Source organism: Triticum aestivum, chromosome 2A (assembly GCF_018294505.1).
Source record: "Triticum aestivum cultivar Chinese Spring chromosome 2A, IWGSC CS RefSeq v2.1, whole genome shotgun sequence".
Lineage (NCBI taxonomy): Eukaryota > Viridiplantae > Streptophyta > Magnoliopsida > Poales > Poaceae > Triticum > Triticum aestivum.
Genome location: NC_057797.1, coordinates 767,557,575 through 767,572,755, shown reverse-complemented (window position 1 = coordinate 767,572,755; position 15,181 = coordinate 767,557,575). Strand labels below are relative to the sequence as shown.

Below are 15,181 nucleotides of genomic sequence, written 5' to 3'. Positions count from 1 at the left end.
TGCCACTAAGCATTTCACGGCTCCGGGCTCGACAAACTAGAGAAGGGTAACCAGTGAAAGGTTGTGAAAAAATTCCTTTGAACATTCAGTTATTTGGGGAAGTAAATAAAACTACAGAATTAGTTGTGTGGTGTATGTTTGGTAGATACTTCTCACACAATTCTTATTTTACATCTATATTATAGGTCAAAACATTTCATATCTGTTCCTCGGGTCGATGGTTTCAAATATGTTTACAATCTTTTTGATACTTCTCAAAACACGCAATCAACTACCACAAACACTGGAACTGGACTTTTAGCAAGAACTATCACTTGAAGTTAAAAGTATCAGTATAATTACACTAACACAATGGACTGTCTACAATAAACTCTCACTATGCAGTAAAGGATATGATCCGTAAACTGCTGTCCTCGATCATAGGAAGCTTTTGTAATACAATCTATATCGACAAGATGGTACTTCTCAATAACAAATGCTAAATTTTCTGGAGCATGTTTACGTATGTGTAACTCGAGAGCCTAACAAACAATCTTCTGAACCTGCAAAAAAAAAAGCATTGGTTTTCTTGAATTAATATAAGGCATGCCCTACAGAAACTAACAGCATTGAAACTTTTTAATTGGTCATTAGAGCTTCTGTTGAAAATAAACTTTTGGCAAACTTCAGACTATGAATTTGACCTCTACCATTCTGTTGAAGTGCAAGTTTTTACAACAGAAAATGAGATGATGTGTCAAATTACAAAAAAAGAAACTGATTCTACTTACCAAACCCACTGACTTCTGTGTGCAGCCATTGCCTCAAAGGTTCTGGATGGGCTACAGTTAACTAGACAATACATCAGTTGCTTCGAACTTGAGGAGATAAAAGATGACAACCAAATGTCAACTGCACCACTGTATTTGCGAAACATATTCAGGCTTACCTACATTTCCAAATAAACCAACACCAATCATGTTAGCTCCTGCTAATTTTATTGAAGAATGAGAGGTTGTGAACCGTTCATACAAACGACAGAAAAAAAAACACATCAAACTGACTGGCATTGTTCAAAAACCGTTCATAAGAACAAAACTATTATTTATTCCTTATGTCATATGTTATTCAATTGGAAATTGTCCAGCATGAAACCAATAACATAGTGAAACTAACTCAGATAAGGACACTCAACCAATATATCAGTTTGATGTGTTTTGTTAGGGGTGTGTGTGTGTGGGGGGGGGGGGTGTCTATAAAACTTGAAACACATTGCACACAGGGTGCCGCGGCAAAAAAAAAATCTGGACCAAAGTTTGAAGGGTGAGCATAGGAGCACATCGGCAGCAATGTTCATCTCAGGAATCTACATTCTGAGCTGGGAGTTATTTCAGACTCAAGAGTGATCAAGGTATTAATTGTACCTGTGGAAATTGGCAAATATGCAATAGCAGTGCAGCACAGCTCAGTTCCCCAATTTTCAGTGCCTCCCATTTCTGTCATAACTGTTACTCTGTGTTGCAAGCTGAAACTAAGAATTTCAAGCTGCAAGGCTGTTAACTGTGTATAATTTTTCTCCTAAATGACCAATAAATAAATCAAATGCACATTCTGAAACTAAACATTCAGACGGGAGTGACAATTCCAAACGGATCCATCAGAGTACAAGGACCTTCTCATCCCTTCCGCACCAGGTGCTCGGCGTCACCGAGCTCCACCTCCCCGGGGCTCACTGTCACTCCCTCGCCACCTTCCCCGCCGCCGAAGAGCAGCTCGATCTCTTCCAGCGTCTTGCCTTTCGTCTCCGGGACGAACCTGTGCACGAACACGACCGACAACGCCGAGATGGCCGCGAACGCCGAGAACGCGCCGGCGACGGTCATGGCGCGGGAGACGGACAGGAACGACATGGCCACGGTGCCGCTCGTAACCCGGTTCACCGCCGCGCCGAGCGCCGCCGCCTGCGACCGCAGCCGCAGAGGGAAGATCTCCGAGCTCGTCACCCAGCACACCGGCCCGATCCCCACCGAGAAGAAGGCCACGTCGCCGCACACCGCCACGACGGCGACGGCCACGCCGAGGGCCTTGGGCACCGCCCCGTGCGCGAGCAGCCAGAGCGTCGATGCCAGAATGACCAGGCAGACGGTCATGCCGACCGTGCTCACGTACAGCAGCGGCTTCCGGCCGACGCGGTCGATGAGCACGATGGCCAGCGCGATGAACGCCGTCTTGAAGAACCCGACGGCGACCGTGGCGAGGAGGAGCTGGCTCTCGGTGGTCACCCCGGCGTCCCGGAAGATGGTGGGGCTGTAGTACACCAGCGCGTCGATGCCGGTGATCTGCTGGAAGCACTGGATGCCCAGGCCGGTGACCAGCATCCGGCGGATCGTCGGCGAGGGCCTCGACAGCTCCCGCCACACCGTCTCGCCGGAGTTTGCCGCGCTGGCCGCGGCCGCCTCGATCTCCGCGAGCCTCTCGTCGGCCTCCTCCTCGCCGTCGGTGACCCTGAGAAGCACCTCACGCGCCTCGGCGGCCCTGCCCTGCACCACCAGCCACCTGGGCGACTCCGGGATGACGAGGAGCGCGAAGACGATGGACACGGACGGGACTATGCCGACGGCGAGCATGACGCGCCAGCCGAGGTGGTCGGGCAGGCCCGAGAAGGCGTAGTTGGAGATGTAGCCGAGGAGGATGCCGAGGTTGATGAAGATCTCCGGGAAGGAGGTGAAGGAGCCCCGGGACGCGGCGGGGGAGATCTCGGCGATGTAGACGGGCGCGATCATGACGCCGAAGCCGATGCCGATGCCGGCCAGCAGCCTGCCGGCCATGAGCACGCGGAAGGACGGCGCGAGCGTCATGACGAGGGCCCCGGCCTGGAATACGGCGGCGGCGAGGCCGATGGTGCGCTTGCGGCCGAGGGCGTCGGCGGTCCGGCCCCCGGCGAGGCTGCCGAGGAGGGAGACGAAGCTGAGGCAGCCGACGAGCACCTCCTGCTGCACCTCGGTGATGTGGAGGTCCCTCTGGATGAACAAAATGCACCCACTCATTACTCCCACATCTGACAGAGATCAAGAAGAAGCAACAGTTCTAATCAAGTCAACGAAGCAATTAACTTGCAACAAGTCAACGCGATTCATTCGCCAAGAAGTGATCACGATCGCCAAGAAACTCATGTGGAACGACAATGGAATCTGCATCGCCGGTGCGACCGAGGAGACGGCTAGCTAGCTGCCGGAGATGTGGATCGGTTGTGGCGGCGGTGAGGTGGCGTACCGTAGCCGAGGAGCACGGAGTTGAGGGAGGCGAAGACGGAGCAGGCGAAGACATATCTCGTGCTGCTCCGGCGCCGCCCGGCACGGACGCCTTCCTCCTCGTGCTCCGGCGGGGGGCCGAGCGCGACGTCGTCCATGCGCACGTACTTGTTCTGCCGGCCGAAGAATCCCGGCAGGCTGGGCATGCCGCCGCTGGGCGCCGCCGACTCTGCGCCCCGCAGCCCCATGCTCTGCTTTCTCCCTCCCACAACGGCAAGCCGGAGAAACCTCCAACGGCAGCGTGGATGGGGCGCTGGATCTGACGAAGGAAGAAGAAACGGAGAAGGAGCACGAGGGCAGCCTTGTCACTTTTGTCGTATACTTTTCCCGGCACGCACGCGATTTGGTCGCCGTTCAACACGAAGGCGTCGCCTCGTCGGGACACGGGGTGGGAGCAGCATTTTTCAAAGGGGACATTTTCACTTAAGCCCTTTGACTACCCTACATGATTTCCATCGCTCTGCAGCTTTTATTCCAACATACACATTGCCAGGATTGAAGTGCCCAAATTTAAAATTTTCCTTGGGCCGCAGATATCTACTGCTTTGATTTAGTTTGTCTCAAAAAAAAATTGTGGCTGATTTAGTACTACTTGAATTTAATGTAGGTTAAACGAGATAACAATTAGATTTTGGGACATTTTAGATTTTGCCACTAAGCATTTCACGGCTCCGGGCTCGACAAACTAGAGAAGGGTAACCAGTGAAAGGTTGTGAAAAAATTCCTTTGAACATTCAGTTATTTGGGGAAGTAAATAAAACTACAGAATTAGTTGTGTGGTGTATGTTTGGTAGATACTTCTCACACAATTCTTATTTTACATCTATATTATAGGTCAAAACATTTCATATCTGTTCCTCGGGTCGATGGTTTCAAATATGTTTACAATCTTTTTGATACTTCTCAAAACACGCAATCAACTACCACAAACACTGGAACTGGACTTTTAGCAAGAACTATCACTTGAAGTTAAAAGTATCAGTATAATTACACTAACACAATGGACTGTCTACAATAAACTCTCACTATGCAGTAAAGGATATGATCCGTAAACTGCTGTCCTCGATCATAGGAAGCTTTTGTAATACAATCTATATCGACAAGATGGTACTTCTCAATAACAAATGCTAAATTTTCTGGAGCATGTTTACGTATGTGTAACTCGAGAGCCTAACAAACAATCTTCTGAACCTGCAAAAAAAAAAGCATTGGTTTTCTTGAATTAATATAAGGCATGCCCTACAGAAACTAACAGCATTGAAACTTTTTAATTGGTCATTAGAGCTTCTGTTGAAAATAAACTTTTGGCAAACTTCAGACTATGAATTTGACCTCTACCATTCTGTTGAAGTGTAAGTTTTTACAACAGAAAATGAGATGATGTGTCAAATTACAAAAAAAGAAACTGATTCTACTTACCAAACCCACTGACTTCTGTGTGCAGCCATTGCCTCAAAGGTTCTGGATGAGCTACAGTTAACTAGACAATACATCAGTTGCTTCGAACTTGAGGAGATAAAAGATGACAACCAAATGTCAACTGCACCACTGTATTTGCGAAACATATTCAGGCTTACCTACATTTCCAAATAAACCAACACCAATCATGTTAGCTCCTGCTAATTTTATTGAAGAATGAGAGGTTGTGAACCGTTCATACAAACGACAGAAAAAAAAACACATCAAACTGACTGGCATTGTTCAAAAACCGTTCATAAGAACAAAACTATTATTTATTCCTTATGTCATATGTTATTCAATTGGAAATTGTCCAGCATGAAACCAATAACATAGTGAAACTAACTCAGATAAGGACACTCAACCAATATATCAGTTTGATGTGTTTTGTTAGGGGTGTGTGTGTGTGGGGGGGGGGGTGTCTATAAAACTTGAAACACATTGCACACAGGGTGCCGCGGCAAAAAAAAAAATCTGGACCAAAGTTTGAAGGGTGAGCATAGGAGCACATCGGCAGCAATGTTCATCTCAGGAATCTACATTCTGAGCTGGGAGTTATTTCAGACTCAAGAGTGATCAAGGTATTAATTGTACCTGTGGAAATTGGCAAATATGCAATAGCAGTGCAGCACAGCTCAGTTCCCCAATTTTCAGTGCCTCCCATTTCTGTCATAACTGTTACTCTGTGTTGCAAGCTGAAACTAAGAATTTCAAGCTGCAAGGCTGTTAACTGTGTATAATTTTTCTCCTAAATGACCAATAAATAAATCAAATGCACATTCTGAAACTAAACATTCAGACGGGAGTGACAATTCCAAACGGATCCATCAGAGTACAAGGACCTTCTCATCCCTTCCGCACCAGGTGCTCGGCGTCACCGAGCTCCACCTCCCCGGGGCTCACTGTCACTCCCTCGCCACCTTCCCCGCCGCCGAAGAGCAGCTCGATCTCTTCCAGCGTCTTGCCTTTCGTCTCCGGGACGAACCTGTGCACGAACACGACCGACAACGCCGAGATGGCCGCGAACGCCGAGAACGCGCCGGCGACGGTCATGGCGCGGGAGACGGACAGGAACGACATGGCCACGGTGCCGCTCGTAACCCGGTTCACCGCCGCGCCGAGCGCCGCCGCCTGCGACCGCAGCCGCAGAGGGAAGATCTCCGAGCTCGTCACCCAGCACACCGGCCCGATCCCCACCGAGAAGAAGGCCACGTCGCCGCACACCGCCACGACGGCGACGGCCACGCCGAGGGCCTTGGGCACCGCCCCGTGCGCGAGCAGCCAGAGCGTCGATGCCAGAATGACCAGGCAGACGGTCATGCCGACCGTGCTCACGTACAGCAGCGGCTTCCGGCCGACGCGGTCGATGAGCACGATGGCCAGCGCGATGAACGCCGTCTTGAAGAACCCGACGGCGACCGTGGCGAGGAGGAGCTGGCTCTCGGTGGTCACCCCGGCGTCCCGGAAGATGGTGGGGCTGTAGTACACCAGCGCGTCGATGCCGGTGATCTGCTGGAAGCACTGGATGCCCAGGCCGGTGACCAGCATCCGGCGGATCGTCGGCGAGGGCCTCGACAGCTCCCGCCACACCGTCTCGCCGGAGTTTGCCGCGCTGGCCGCGGCCGCCTCGATCTCCGCGAGCCTCTCGTCGGCCTCCTCCTCGCCGTCGGTGACCCTGAGAAGCACCTCACGCGCCTCGGCGGCCCTGCCCTGCACCACCAGCCACCTGGGCGACTCCGGGATGACGAGGAGCGCGAAGACGATGGACACGGACGGGACTATGCCGACGGCGAGCATGACGCGCCAGCCGAGGTGGTCGGGCAGGCCCGAGAAGGCGTAGTTGGAGATGTAGCCGAGGAGGATGCCGAGGTTGATGAAGATCTCCGGGAAGGAGGTGAAGGAGCCCCGGGACGCGGCGGGGGAGATCTCGGCGATGTAGACGGGCGCGATCATGACGCCGAAGCCGATGCCGATGCCGGCCAGCAGCCTGCCGGCCATGAGCACGCGGAAGGACGGCGCGAGCGTCATGACGAGGGCCCCGGCCTGGAATACGGCGGCGGCGAGGCCGATGGTGCGCTTGCGGCCGAGGGCGTCGGCGGTCCGGCCCCCGGCGAGGCTGCCGAGGAGGGAGACGAAGCTGAGGCAGCCGACGAGCACCTCCTGCTGCACCTCGGTGATGTGGAGGTCCCTCTGGATGAACAAAATGCACCCACTCATTACTCCCACATCTGACAGAGATCAAGAAGAAGCAACAGTTCTAATCAAGTCAACGAAGCAATTAACTTGCAACAAGTCAACGCGATTCATTCGCCAAGAAGTGATCACGATCGCCAAGAAACTCATGTGGAACGACAATGGAATCTGCATCGCCGGTGCGACCGAGGAGACGGCTAGCTAGCTGCCGGAGATGTGGATCGGTTGTGGCGGCGGTGAGGTGGCGTACCGTAGCCGAGGAGCACGGAGTTGAGGGAGGCGAAGACGGAGCAGGCGAAGACATATCTCGTGCTGCTCCGGCGCCGCCCGGCACGGACGCCTTCCTCCTCGTGCTCCGGCGGGGGGCCGAGCGCGACGTCGTCCATGCGCACGTACTTGTTCTGCCGGCCGAAGAATCCCGGCAGGCTGGGCATGCCGCCGCTGGGCGCCGCCGACTCTGCGCCCCGCAGCCCCATGCTCTGCTTTCTCCCTCCCACAACGGCAAGCCGGAGAAACCTCCAACGGCAGCGTGGATGGGGCGCTGGATCTGACGAAGGAAGAAGAAACGGAGAAGGAGCACGAGGGCAGCCTTGTCACTTTTGTCGTATACTTTTCCCGGCACGCACGCGATTTGGTCGCCGTTCAACACGAAGGCGTCGCCTCGTCGGGACACGGGGTGGGAGCAGCATTTTTCAAAGGGGACATTTTCACTTAAGCCCTTTGACTACCCTACATGATTTCCATCGCTCTGCAGCTTTTATTCCAACATACACATTGCCAGGATTGAAGTGCCCAAATTTAAAATTTTCCTTGGGCCGCAGATATCTACTGCTTTGATTTAGTTTGTCTCAAAAAAAATTGTGGCTGATTTAGTACTACTTGAATTTAATGTAGGTTAAACGAGATAACAATTAGATTTTGGGACATTTTAGATTTTGCCACTAAGCATTTCACGGCTCCGGGCTCGACAAACTAGAGAAGGGTAACCAGTGAAAGGTTGTGAAAAAATTCCTTTGAACATTCAGTTATTTGGGGAAGTAAATAAAACTACAGAATTAGTTGTGTGGTGTATGTTTGGTAGATACTTCTCACACAATTCTTATTTTACATCTATATTATAGGTCAAAACATTTCATATCTGTTCCTCGGGTCGATGGTTTCAAATATGTTTACAATCTTTTTGATACTTCTCAAAACACGCAATCAACTACCACAAACACTGGAACTGGACTTTTAGCAAGAACTATCACTTGAAGTTAAAAGTATCAGTATAATTACACTAACACAATGGACTGTCTACAATAAACTCTCACTATGCAGTAAAGGATATGATCCGTAAACTGCTGTCCTCGATCATAGGAAGCTTTTGTAATACAATCTATATCGACAAGATGGTACTTCTCAATAACAAATGCTAAATTTTCTGGAGCATGTTTACGTATGTGTAACTCGAGAGCCTAACAAACAATCTTCTGAACCTGCAAAAAAAAAAGCATTGGTTTTCTTGAATTAATATAAGGCATGCCCTACAGAAACTAACAGCATTGAAACTTTTTAATTGGTCATTAGAGCTTCTGTTGAAAATAAACTTTTGGCAAACTTCAGACTATGAATTTGACCTCTACCATTCTGTTGAAGTGCAAGTTTTTACAACAGAAAATGAGATGATGTGTCAAATTACAAAAAAAGAAACTGATTCTACTTACCAAACCCACTGACTTCTGTGTGCAGCCATTGCCTCAAAGGTTCTGGATGGGCTACAGTTAACTAGACAATACATCAGTTGCTTCGAACTTGAGGAGATAAAAGATGACAACCAAATGTCAACTGCACCACTGTATTTGCGAAACATATTCAGGCTTACCTACATTTCCAAATAAACCAACACCAATCATGTTAGCTCCTGCTAATTTTATTGAAGAATGAGAGGTTGTGAACCGTTCATACAAACGACAGAAAAAAAAACACATCAAACTGACTGGCATTGTTCAAAAACCGTTCATAAGAACAAAACTATTATTTATTCCTTATGTCATATGTTATTCAATTGGAAATTGTCCAGCATGAAACCAATAACATAGTGAAACTAACTCAGATAAGGACACTCAACCAATATATCAGTTTTCAAAGAACATATTGAATAGTATTATTGGTTTCTACCTTTCTGATCCTACGAAATTGACGGGATAAATGCTTTTAATCACACCATATGGAAAACCAACAAAGTATTTTGAATGCTCTTTCAGACCTTAAAAATAAAAAGGCGACTATAAGGATCTAATAACAAAACATGGAGAATGTAATCCAAGGCTCCTGTAAAGAAGCTTACAAGTTCCCATGCTTCAATATTTCCTTGCTGATTCTCATGAAGAAGCTTGCTGTTCATACAAAAATAAAAACAGTTTAGGTTCTTGAACAGCAGATCCAAAATGTACCCCATAAATATGATAAACACTATATATGTAGTCTAAACAATCATAAGTAAAGACAAATGTGAGAAACTAATGCACTGTAGCAACAAATGAGAAGTTAACTAACCATATGCCATGATGAACATCACGATGATTCGGATGCCCTGATACTCCGTACGAATCAAACGTCACAATCTAAAACAACATGACATATTGCAGCGGTAAGTAAGTAAAATTGAAGAAAAGAAAAAATTCAAATTGAGAGGTCCAAAGAAATGCAGATAAGGGCATTTTAACCGCAAAATCATATGATGTACACTACTTAGTAACTGTATGCAGTGGAATTGCGTTGAGATTTAGAACTGGGGATAGCTAATATAGTGTCAGATAATTGGTTTTTACCTGGAACAAGTATAACTAGTGAAAGGTTGTGAAAAACGTTCCTTTAAACATTCAGTTATTCGGGGAAGTTAAGTACAGAAGTAGTGATGTGGTGGTAGTCTGGTAGATACTTCTCAAACATTTCATATTTTACATCTAGTTCAGATCAACATATTCCAGTGTTCAAGAAAGCGTTTTTAAGCGACGCTTAAGCACGATTAAGCGCTGAGCGGTGGCTAAGCGCTTCGCTTTTGCCCTAAGCGGTAGATTAAGCGGGTTTTTTTGACCAAATTTGGCTATTTTGTACTACTTCTGCTGGTCTGCTTGGGCAATAATGGCAATATGCCATTTATCTTATTATTAGGCTCAGTTTAAGAACTATTTACTTCATATTTTGCCAAAATTTTGTCCACATGATCTCTGTTAGGTTATGTCTATTTGCACTGAACTGCATTTTTGTTGGTATTTTGCTTGCTATGCGAACCTGATATGTATTTGCTATTGTGTGAACTATATTTCAGCTGCTATTTCAACTACCCATGCGCCATGCTTCCTATTTTCATGTATATATTATTCAAAATCTGTCAAATTCTAGCCAATTTCAAAAAACGCTTTAGTGCGATTAAGCTGCGCTTAAGCGCTCATTGCTCTAAGCTGTGGCCTTCCGCTTTGCTTACGCTTTCGGCTTCCTCAGGTGGATGGTTTCGAATATGTTTAGAACTGGCAAAATCAATGTAAAACGTAACACTACAACTGCGTACTACAGCTGGTAAAAGAAGTACATTAGGGTAGGAGTTCATGTGAGGACTGAGATGAAGTCATTACTGTGTCTATATCCCACAGCTGGATTTGCTCCATGGCAAGTTCAGCTAATAGTCCATGATCCCATTTCTCATGAAACCCATCCTACAATTGAGTATGCTCAACTGTCAATGTTGTTTGGAATAGTATCTGGAGTATGAAAAATGAGTGCAAACTAAATAACCTGCAACTTTTGATGGTCCAATACTGAAACTTGCTCAGCTGGAATCTGCAATTATGGGGGCCATGTCAGGAGCTGAGAAAAAGCTTGCTCCCCAGAGGGCACTATGGAGAAGTGGAAGACCCGAGTACCTTAAGAGTTGCACATGCATCATACAGTTCTTCTTTACGAGTATCTCCAAGACCATCAGCATTACCTGTAAAAGTGGAAGTAACCACTCGGAAAGATTAGCTAGGCACAGCTCTAATATGCAAACAAGTAGTTCTGTATTGATACTATAAGCCAAAGAAACAGATTTCTAAATGTGCAGCTATTTATCTATCATTTTAGTAAGCCAGGCAGAAGATTCTATGTTTCATACAAAAGATAGAATATTCTAGTCATCTATTAGTCAATGGCCTCTCAAGTAGTATAGGAAACAAAATTGCATTCCCAAAGCCCTCCTTCATATGTTGGCGATATGTTTATAATTTGCCAATAATAATCAGTAATGATCACCAGGCATATAGACCATTGTCCATGCATTACAGATGATGTTATTTACAAATTGGACTGTGGAACATGTTATGCAGGTGATGCTGAAATATTCCTTTTCTATGTGTCGCCGCGTGCATAGAATGAACCATGGTTTCCTATATATGCTCTTGGATGGTGTGTCCGAACATCCAGCAACAATCCAGTTTTCATATAAAATAATGCTGTGTGCATATGATGTATTTTGGCCAAACAAATGGATGGACAGGTGACTGCTCCTGGACACATATATATAAAGATACACAAAAAATAGACATACTTAACAACAGGGTAGCAATCTTACCCAGAGACATGCACAAAACATGAATGCTGTGACCTTTTGACTTGAGGAAAAGAATAGTTGGAGTGAAAAACCTGCATTAGATACTCATCGACATCAAGAATAAATCAACCAAAGCACCAAACTAGAACTAAGGGAAAACACATAACATCCACACTGAAGCTTAGGCAGCACATGAGTTGGCAGACGCCAGTTTATTTAGTCAGAGTTAAACCATTAGTTATTATCATTTTCACAAGCTACTGGATTCCAGTTAATTAATACCCACTGTCATATGTGATCTACGCAGCTGCCACGAGATTTTGAAGCGGCATGAATTTCATCGAGCACCTGGTAGTGGTACACAGAGCATACACGAAGGAGAGCAGTGGAGGTGTAACATACATGGACTCGTCATCGGGGTGGGCGAGCACCAGGAGCACGTTCCTGCTCCTCCTGTCTCCAAGAGGGGGCAGGAAGCGAGGGCTTGGCGGCAGGGAGTAGGGCGTTGGGGAGGAGAGGATCCGCCCGAGAGAAACCGCCCACAGGAGGACGGCTCCAGCCACCGAGAGCATCCAGATCCATGCCATGGATCCCCACTGAGTCCGGCTGCCGGATTTACCTTGCTGCAGGAGCTCCAACGACCTCTTGGTGCAGAAAATGTACAAGGAGTGGCCAGCGCTTTAACAAGGCTAACTGATAAAATGCTCCATGTTTTGTCTACTGCAGCCAAAATGCCCCATCTTTCTCTGCAATTGATCAAATGCACCATCTTAGTTTTGCAGATTGATAAAATGCCACAGATTACAGTTGATCATATTTCTTTGCTAGATGACAGAAATGACAGGGACGAAGAGACCAAAATAACCCTAACCTAAATAACAAGAGAATTTCAGCACGTCATCTTGTCCGTAGCCAAAAAGTTCAAATTTTAGCCAAAAACTTTTAACTATCCAGAAAGAACTGAAAAGGATATAAAAAGAAGTATTCCACCATAAAAAGCACCACTTAGATGGGATACTCATACTATTGATCTAGACCGCACAAAAATATTAACCTATTTTCATCAAATAACTGAATCCACAGCTCACAGATTGTTATATGGGTGCAACAGCACAATCTGTTATTCAAATATATGTGTTCTTCTTCCTGTATTCTCTTTCTTCTTCAAGGATTGGAAACAGGATTATAGCCTGCTGGCTGAGTCTACTTGTTGGCCATCCTGTTTACAGTTCAGTTGTTGAATTGGTACTCAAGAGAAAAGTACTGTATGTAGAGAATGTTGTACCGAACTGATGAAATGTTAATGCGGCGCATAACTGATGAAAAGTCTGTTCAGTTCTTCAGTTAAAATGCTATATATTTCTTCAGTTATATTCTCCTGGTATTTTTTCTTACTATCCATTTGTTACTTTACTGCAAATTGTTTTGCAAGATGAAGCCAGTCACTACAAGTCCAGTAGCTTTATGATCTATCATAGTTCACAAAAAATGTTGTTCAGACTATTTGAAGTTATAACAAATGCATGAAACTGTTCTTGTGCTGCCGTCCAAACTCACGTCAGTGGTCTGTCTTCCTTGTAGGTGTTAACGAGGTAGGCAAAGTTGCCGGAACTTGTCTTGGTGTTGCAATGACGGTGGTGAAGATCTGCAATATGGTTGTCTCTGGAAACCTCCTTGCCACCCAAGGAGTCGGCCAACTGAAATACGGCTGGGAAAGCAATGCACGGTTACTACTATATTTGTCAGCAAGGTTGCAGGACCTATATGCATCCTGAAACTCTGCTCTGTTGTGTGTTCTTGTTTGGATACAGATATATGATTTTAGCTTCGGTATTGGTCGTGGCATGCCTTGCACGCGCACGGTTAGTACTAGCGCGGAAAATCCTCGCCCAGATCCATTCCCCGTGCTACAGCTCATACTACCAAATGGATCGCGGCACACATCACACCCTGAAACCGTCCAAACAGGGGAACTAATCGGAGACATGGGGCATAACATTCGATAGAGAGTCTCACCTGAGAGGATCCTCCCTCCCTAGACTGGCCTTCTCCTTGGCGCTGCCGCCGTTGGCCTTCTCCTTGGCGGACGGGGGCGAGCTGGGGTAGAGGAGAAGGCAAGGCGGGACGGCGACGCGCGGAAGAGAGGTTGGCACGGGGCGGAGGACGGCCGGCGGGCCGGGAGCGGGCAGAGCTCCGGCGGCGGCGTGCGCGCGTGGCGAGCAGAACAGAGGAGACCGTGGGTGCGCTCTTTTGGGGGGATTTCAGTCGGGGCAATTTCGTAGTTTTCGTCACTAATTGAGGTTTTTTTTGTTTAGGGGTATCGCTAGCTAGGCCAGCGCCGAGGTCATCTGCGGATCGCCTCTGGCTGGCGGGTGGGCCAGCGGACGTGGTTATTTTTTTTTGTTAAGAGACGGTGGGCATGTTTCTCTGTTGCGTGGGGCCGGCTGTTGGTGTGATGGTCTCCGTTCACGGACGAGACTTGCCTGCTCCCCTCCCGTGTGCCCATCCGTGCTCCCGCATATGTGGCTTGATTTGATTGGAACAAAATAAGGCCCGGCCCCACCCCCTTAAAATCAGGGGGGGAGATGATTAGATTAGAAAGAAAAAAGAAAAAAAGACAGCCGTTGGATGAGGTGGGAGCACGAATGGGAGCACGGGAAAGGAGCAGGCAAGCCGGATCCTCCGTTCACGTGATATTTTGGCTGCTTTCCTTCTGGGCATTCTCCGCGCCGGGCCGGGCCTGCCAAAGCCCGACTTGCAAAGTCTAGGCCTGAGCTTGGCCCGGCCAAAAAAAACATATATAAGCCTGAGCCCGGCCTGAAGGGACAAAATGAACCAATTTCGGGCTGGGCCAGGCCAGGCCTCCATGTAAACTGCCTGATTTCCTAGGCCTGAGCCTGGCCCGACATACGCAACGTGCTGCATTTTCAGGCCTGAAGACAAAGCCTGACTCGGCCCGGCTAGGGTTTTTTGGGCTGGGTCGTCGAGCCGGGCTGCCTATGCCCAGGTTTACACACAGGTACAAATAACAAGTGAACAACATACCACCTCTGCCTCCGCACGCCGACATTCGCCCTCAATATGCAAGTAGCCCCTCTCTCCCCCCCCCCCCCCCGATGCGGGGTTTAGGCGCAGGGGCGGAACTCCCTGTAGGGCAAGGCAGCGCGCCCGCGCCTACCTTGATTTTGTGCAAAAACAGTTTTGTGCATGTACGCATAAGTTGGCTGGTTGTGCGTGCGTGGAGTCACGATCGCTCGAATAACGGGGGAAACGAAAGGGCCTAGTTGTTGGTGCAGCTTTGGGCCACATTTATTTGGGCCCATGAGTTCTTGCTGGGCCGAACAACCAAATTACCGAAGCGAACAAGTCAATGTCCTCTACAAGATCGCGTCCAAGGTAATATCCAACCGACTCAAGCAAATACTTCCTGATATTATCTCACCAGAGCAGTCAGCTTTTGTTCCAGACAGATTGATCACAGATAACATCATAACAGCTTATGAGTGCTTGCATTTTATGAAAAGGAACAAAGCCAAAAAACACCAGTCCTATGCCCTCAAGTTAGACATGATGAAGGCCTATGACAGAGTTGACCCTATCTCCAGGCAATAATGTTGAAGCTGGGATTCACTCCCAGGTGGGTGGACATTGTTATGAGCATGGTATCTTC

At 47.7% G+C, this 15,181-nt stretch overlaps 3 protein-coding genes across 5 annotated transcripts; all 3 read right to left on the bottom strand.

The window, feature by feature from the left end:
* Positions 1-201: 201 nt before the first annotated feature.
* Positions 202-3,923, bottom strand: LOC123191061 (probable polyol transporter 4). 2 transcript variants are annotated; one of them, XM_044603822.1, is made up of 3 exons: positions 3,253-3,923; positions 771-3,037; positions 202-542 (listed from the first exon to the last, which is right to left on the bottom strand). In XM_044603822.1, the coding sequence occupies exons 1-2, from the start codon at positions 3,476-3,478 to the stop codon at positions 1,656-1,658; spliced, it is 1,608 nt and encodes a 535-aa protein (XP_044459757.1). In that variant the 5' UTR covers positions 3,479-3,923; the 3' UTR covers positions 202-542; positions 771-1,655. The 2 variants fall into 2 exon arrangements, with proteins under 2 accessions (XP_044459757.1, XP_044459758.1); XM_044603823.1 differs by having other exon boundaries at positions 771-2,999.
* A 217-nt stretch (positions 3,924-4,140) lies between these two features.
* LOC123191063 (probable polyol transporter 4) lies at positions 4,141-7,754 on the bottom strand. Of its 2 annotated transcripts, none has more exons than XM_044603824.1 (3): positions 7,192-7,754; positions 4,710-6,976; positions 4,141-4,481 (listed from the first exon to the last, which is right to left on the bottom strand). In XM_044603824.1, exons 1-2 carry the CDS (start codon positions 7,415-7,417, stop codon positions 5,595-5,597), a joined length of 1,608 nt encoding a protein of 535 aa, XP_044459759.1. In that variant the 5' UTR covers positions 7,418-7,754; the 3' UTR covers positions 4,141-4,481; positions 4,710-5,594. The 2 variants fall into 2 exon arrangements, with proteins under 2 accessions (XP_044459759.1, XP_044459760.1); XM_044603825.1 differs by having other exon boundaries at positions 4,710-6,938; positions 7,192-7,752.
* Positions 7,755-8,026: 272 nt separating this feature from the next.
* Positions 8,027-13,800, bottom strand: LOC123191058 (probable N-acetylglucosaminyl-phosphatidylinositol de-N-acetylase). The gene is made up of 10 exons (XM_044603816.1): positions 13,528-13,800; positions 11,914-12,257; positions 11,533-11,603; positions 10,847-10,911; positions 10,719-10,763; positions 10,559-10,639; positions 9,480-9,547; positions 9,271-9,319; positions 8,648-8,805; positions 8,027-8,419 (listed from the first exon to the last, which is right to left on the bottom strand). The coding sequence occupies exons 2-10, from the start codon at positions 12,096-12,098 to the stop codon at positions 8,356-8,358; spliced, it is 786 nt and encodes a 261-aa protein (XP_044459751.1). The 5' UTR covers positions 12,099-12,257; positions 13,528-13,800; the 3' UTR covers positions 8,027-8,355.
* Between the last annotated feature and the right edge of the window lie 1,381 nt (positions 13,801-15,181).

Bases quoted from the DNA above. Each gene is read 5' to 3' on its own strand.
- LOC123191058 (XM_044603816.1), bottom strand. From the start codon at position 12,098: ATGGCATGGATCTGGATGCTCTCGGTGGCTGGAGCCGTCCTCCTGTGG. The intron at 9,320-9,479 runs GTTAGTTAACTT...TTGTATGAACAG, and splicing joins GATGTTCATCATGGCATATG to CAAGCTTCTTCATGAGAATC. The intron at 8,806-9,270 runs GTAAGCTTCTTT...TTGGAAATGTAG, and splicing joins ATATTGAAGCATGGGAACTT to GTAAGCCTGAATATGTTTCG.
- LOC123191061 (XM_044603822.1), bottom strand. From the start codon at position 3,478: ATGGGGCTGCGGGGCGCAGAGTCGGCGGCGCCCAGCGGCGGCATGCCC. The intron at 3,038-3,252 runs GTACGCCACCTC...GATCTCTGTCAG, and splicing joins CTCCGTGCTCCTCGGCTACG to ATGTGGGAGTAATGAGTGGG.
- LOC123191063 (XM_044603824.1), bottom strand. From the start codon at position 7,417: ATGGGGCTGCGGGGCGCAGAGTCGGCGGCGCCCAGCGGCGGCATGCCC. The intron at 6,977-7,191 runs GTACGCCACCTC...GATCTCTGTCAG, and splicing joins CTCCGTGCTCCTCGGCTACG to ATGTGGGAGTAATGAGTGGG.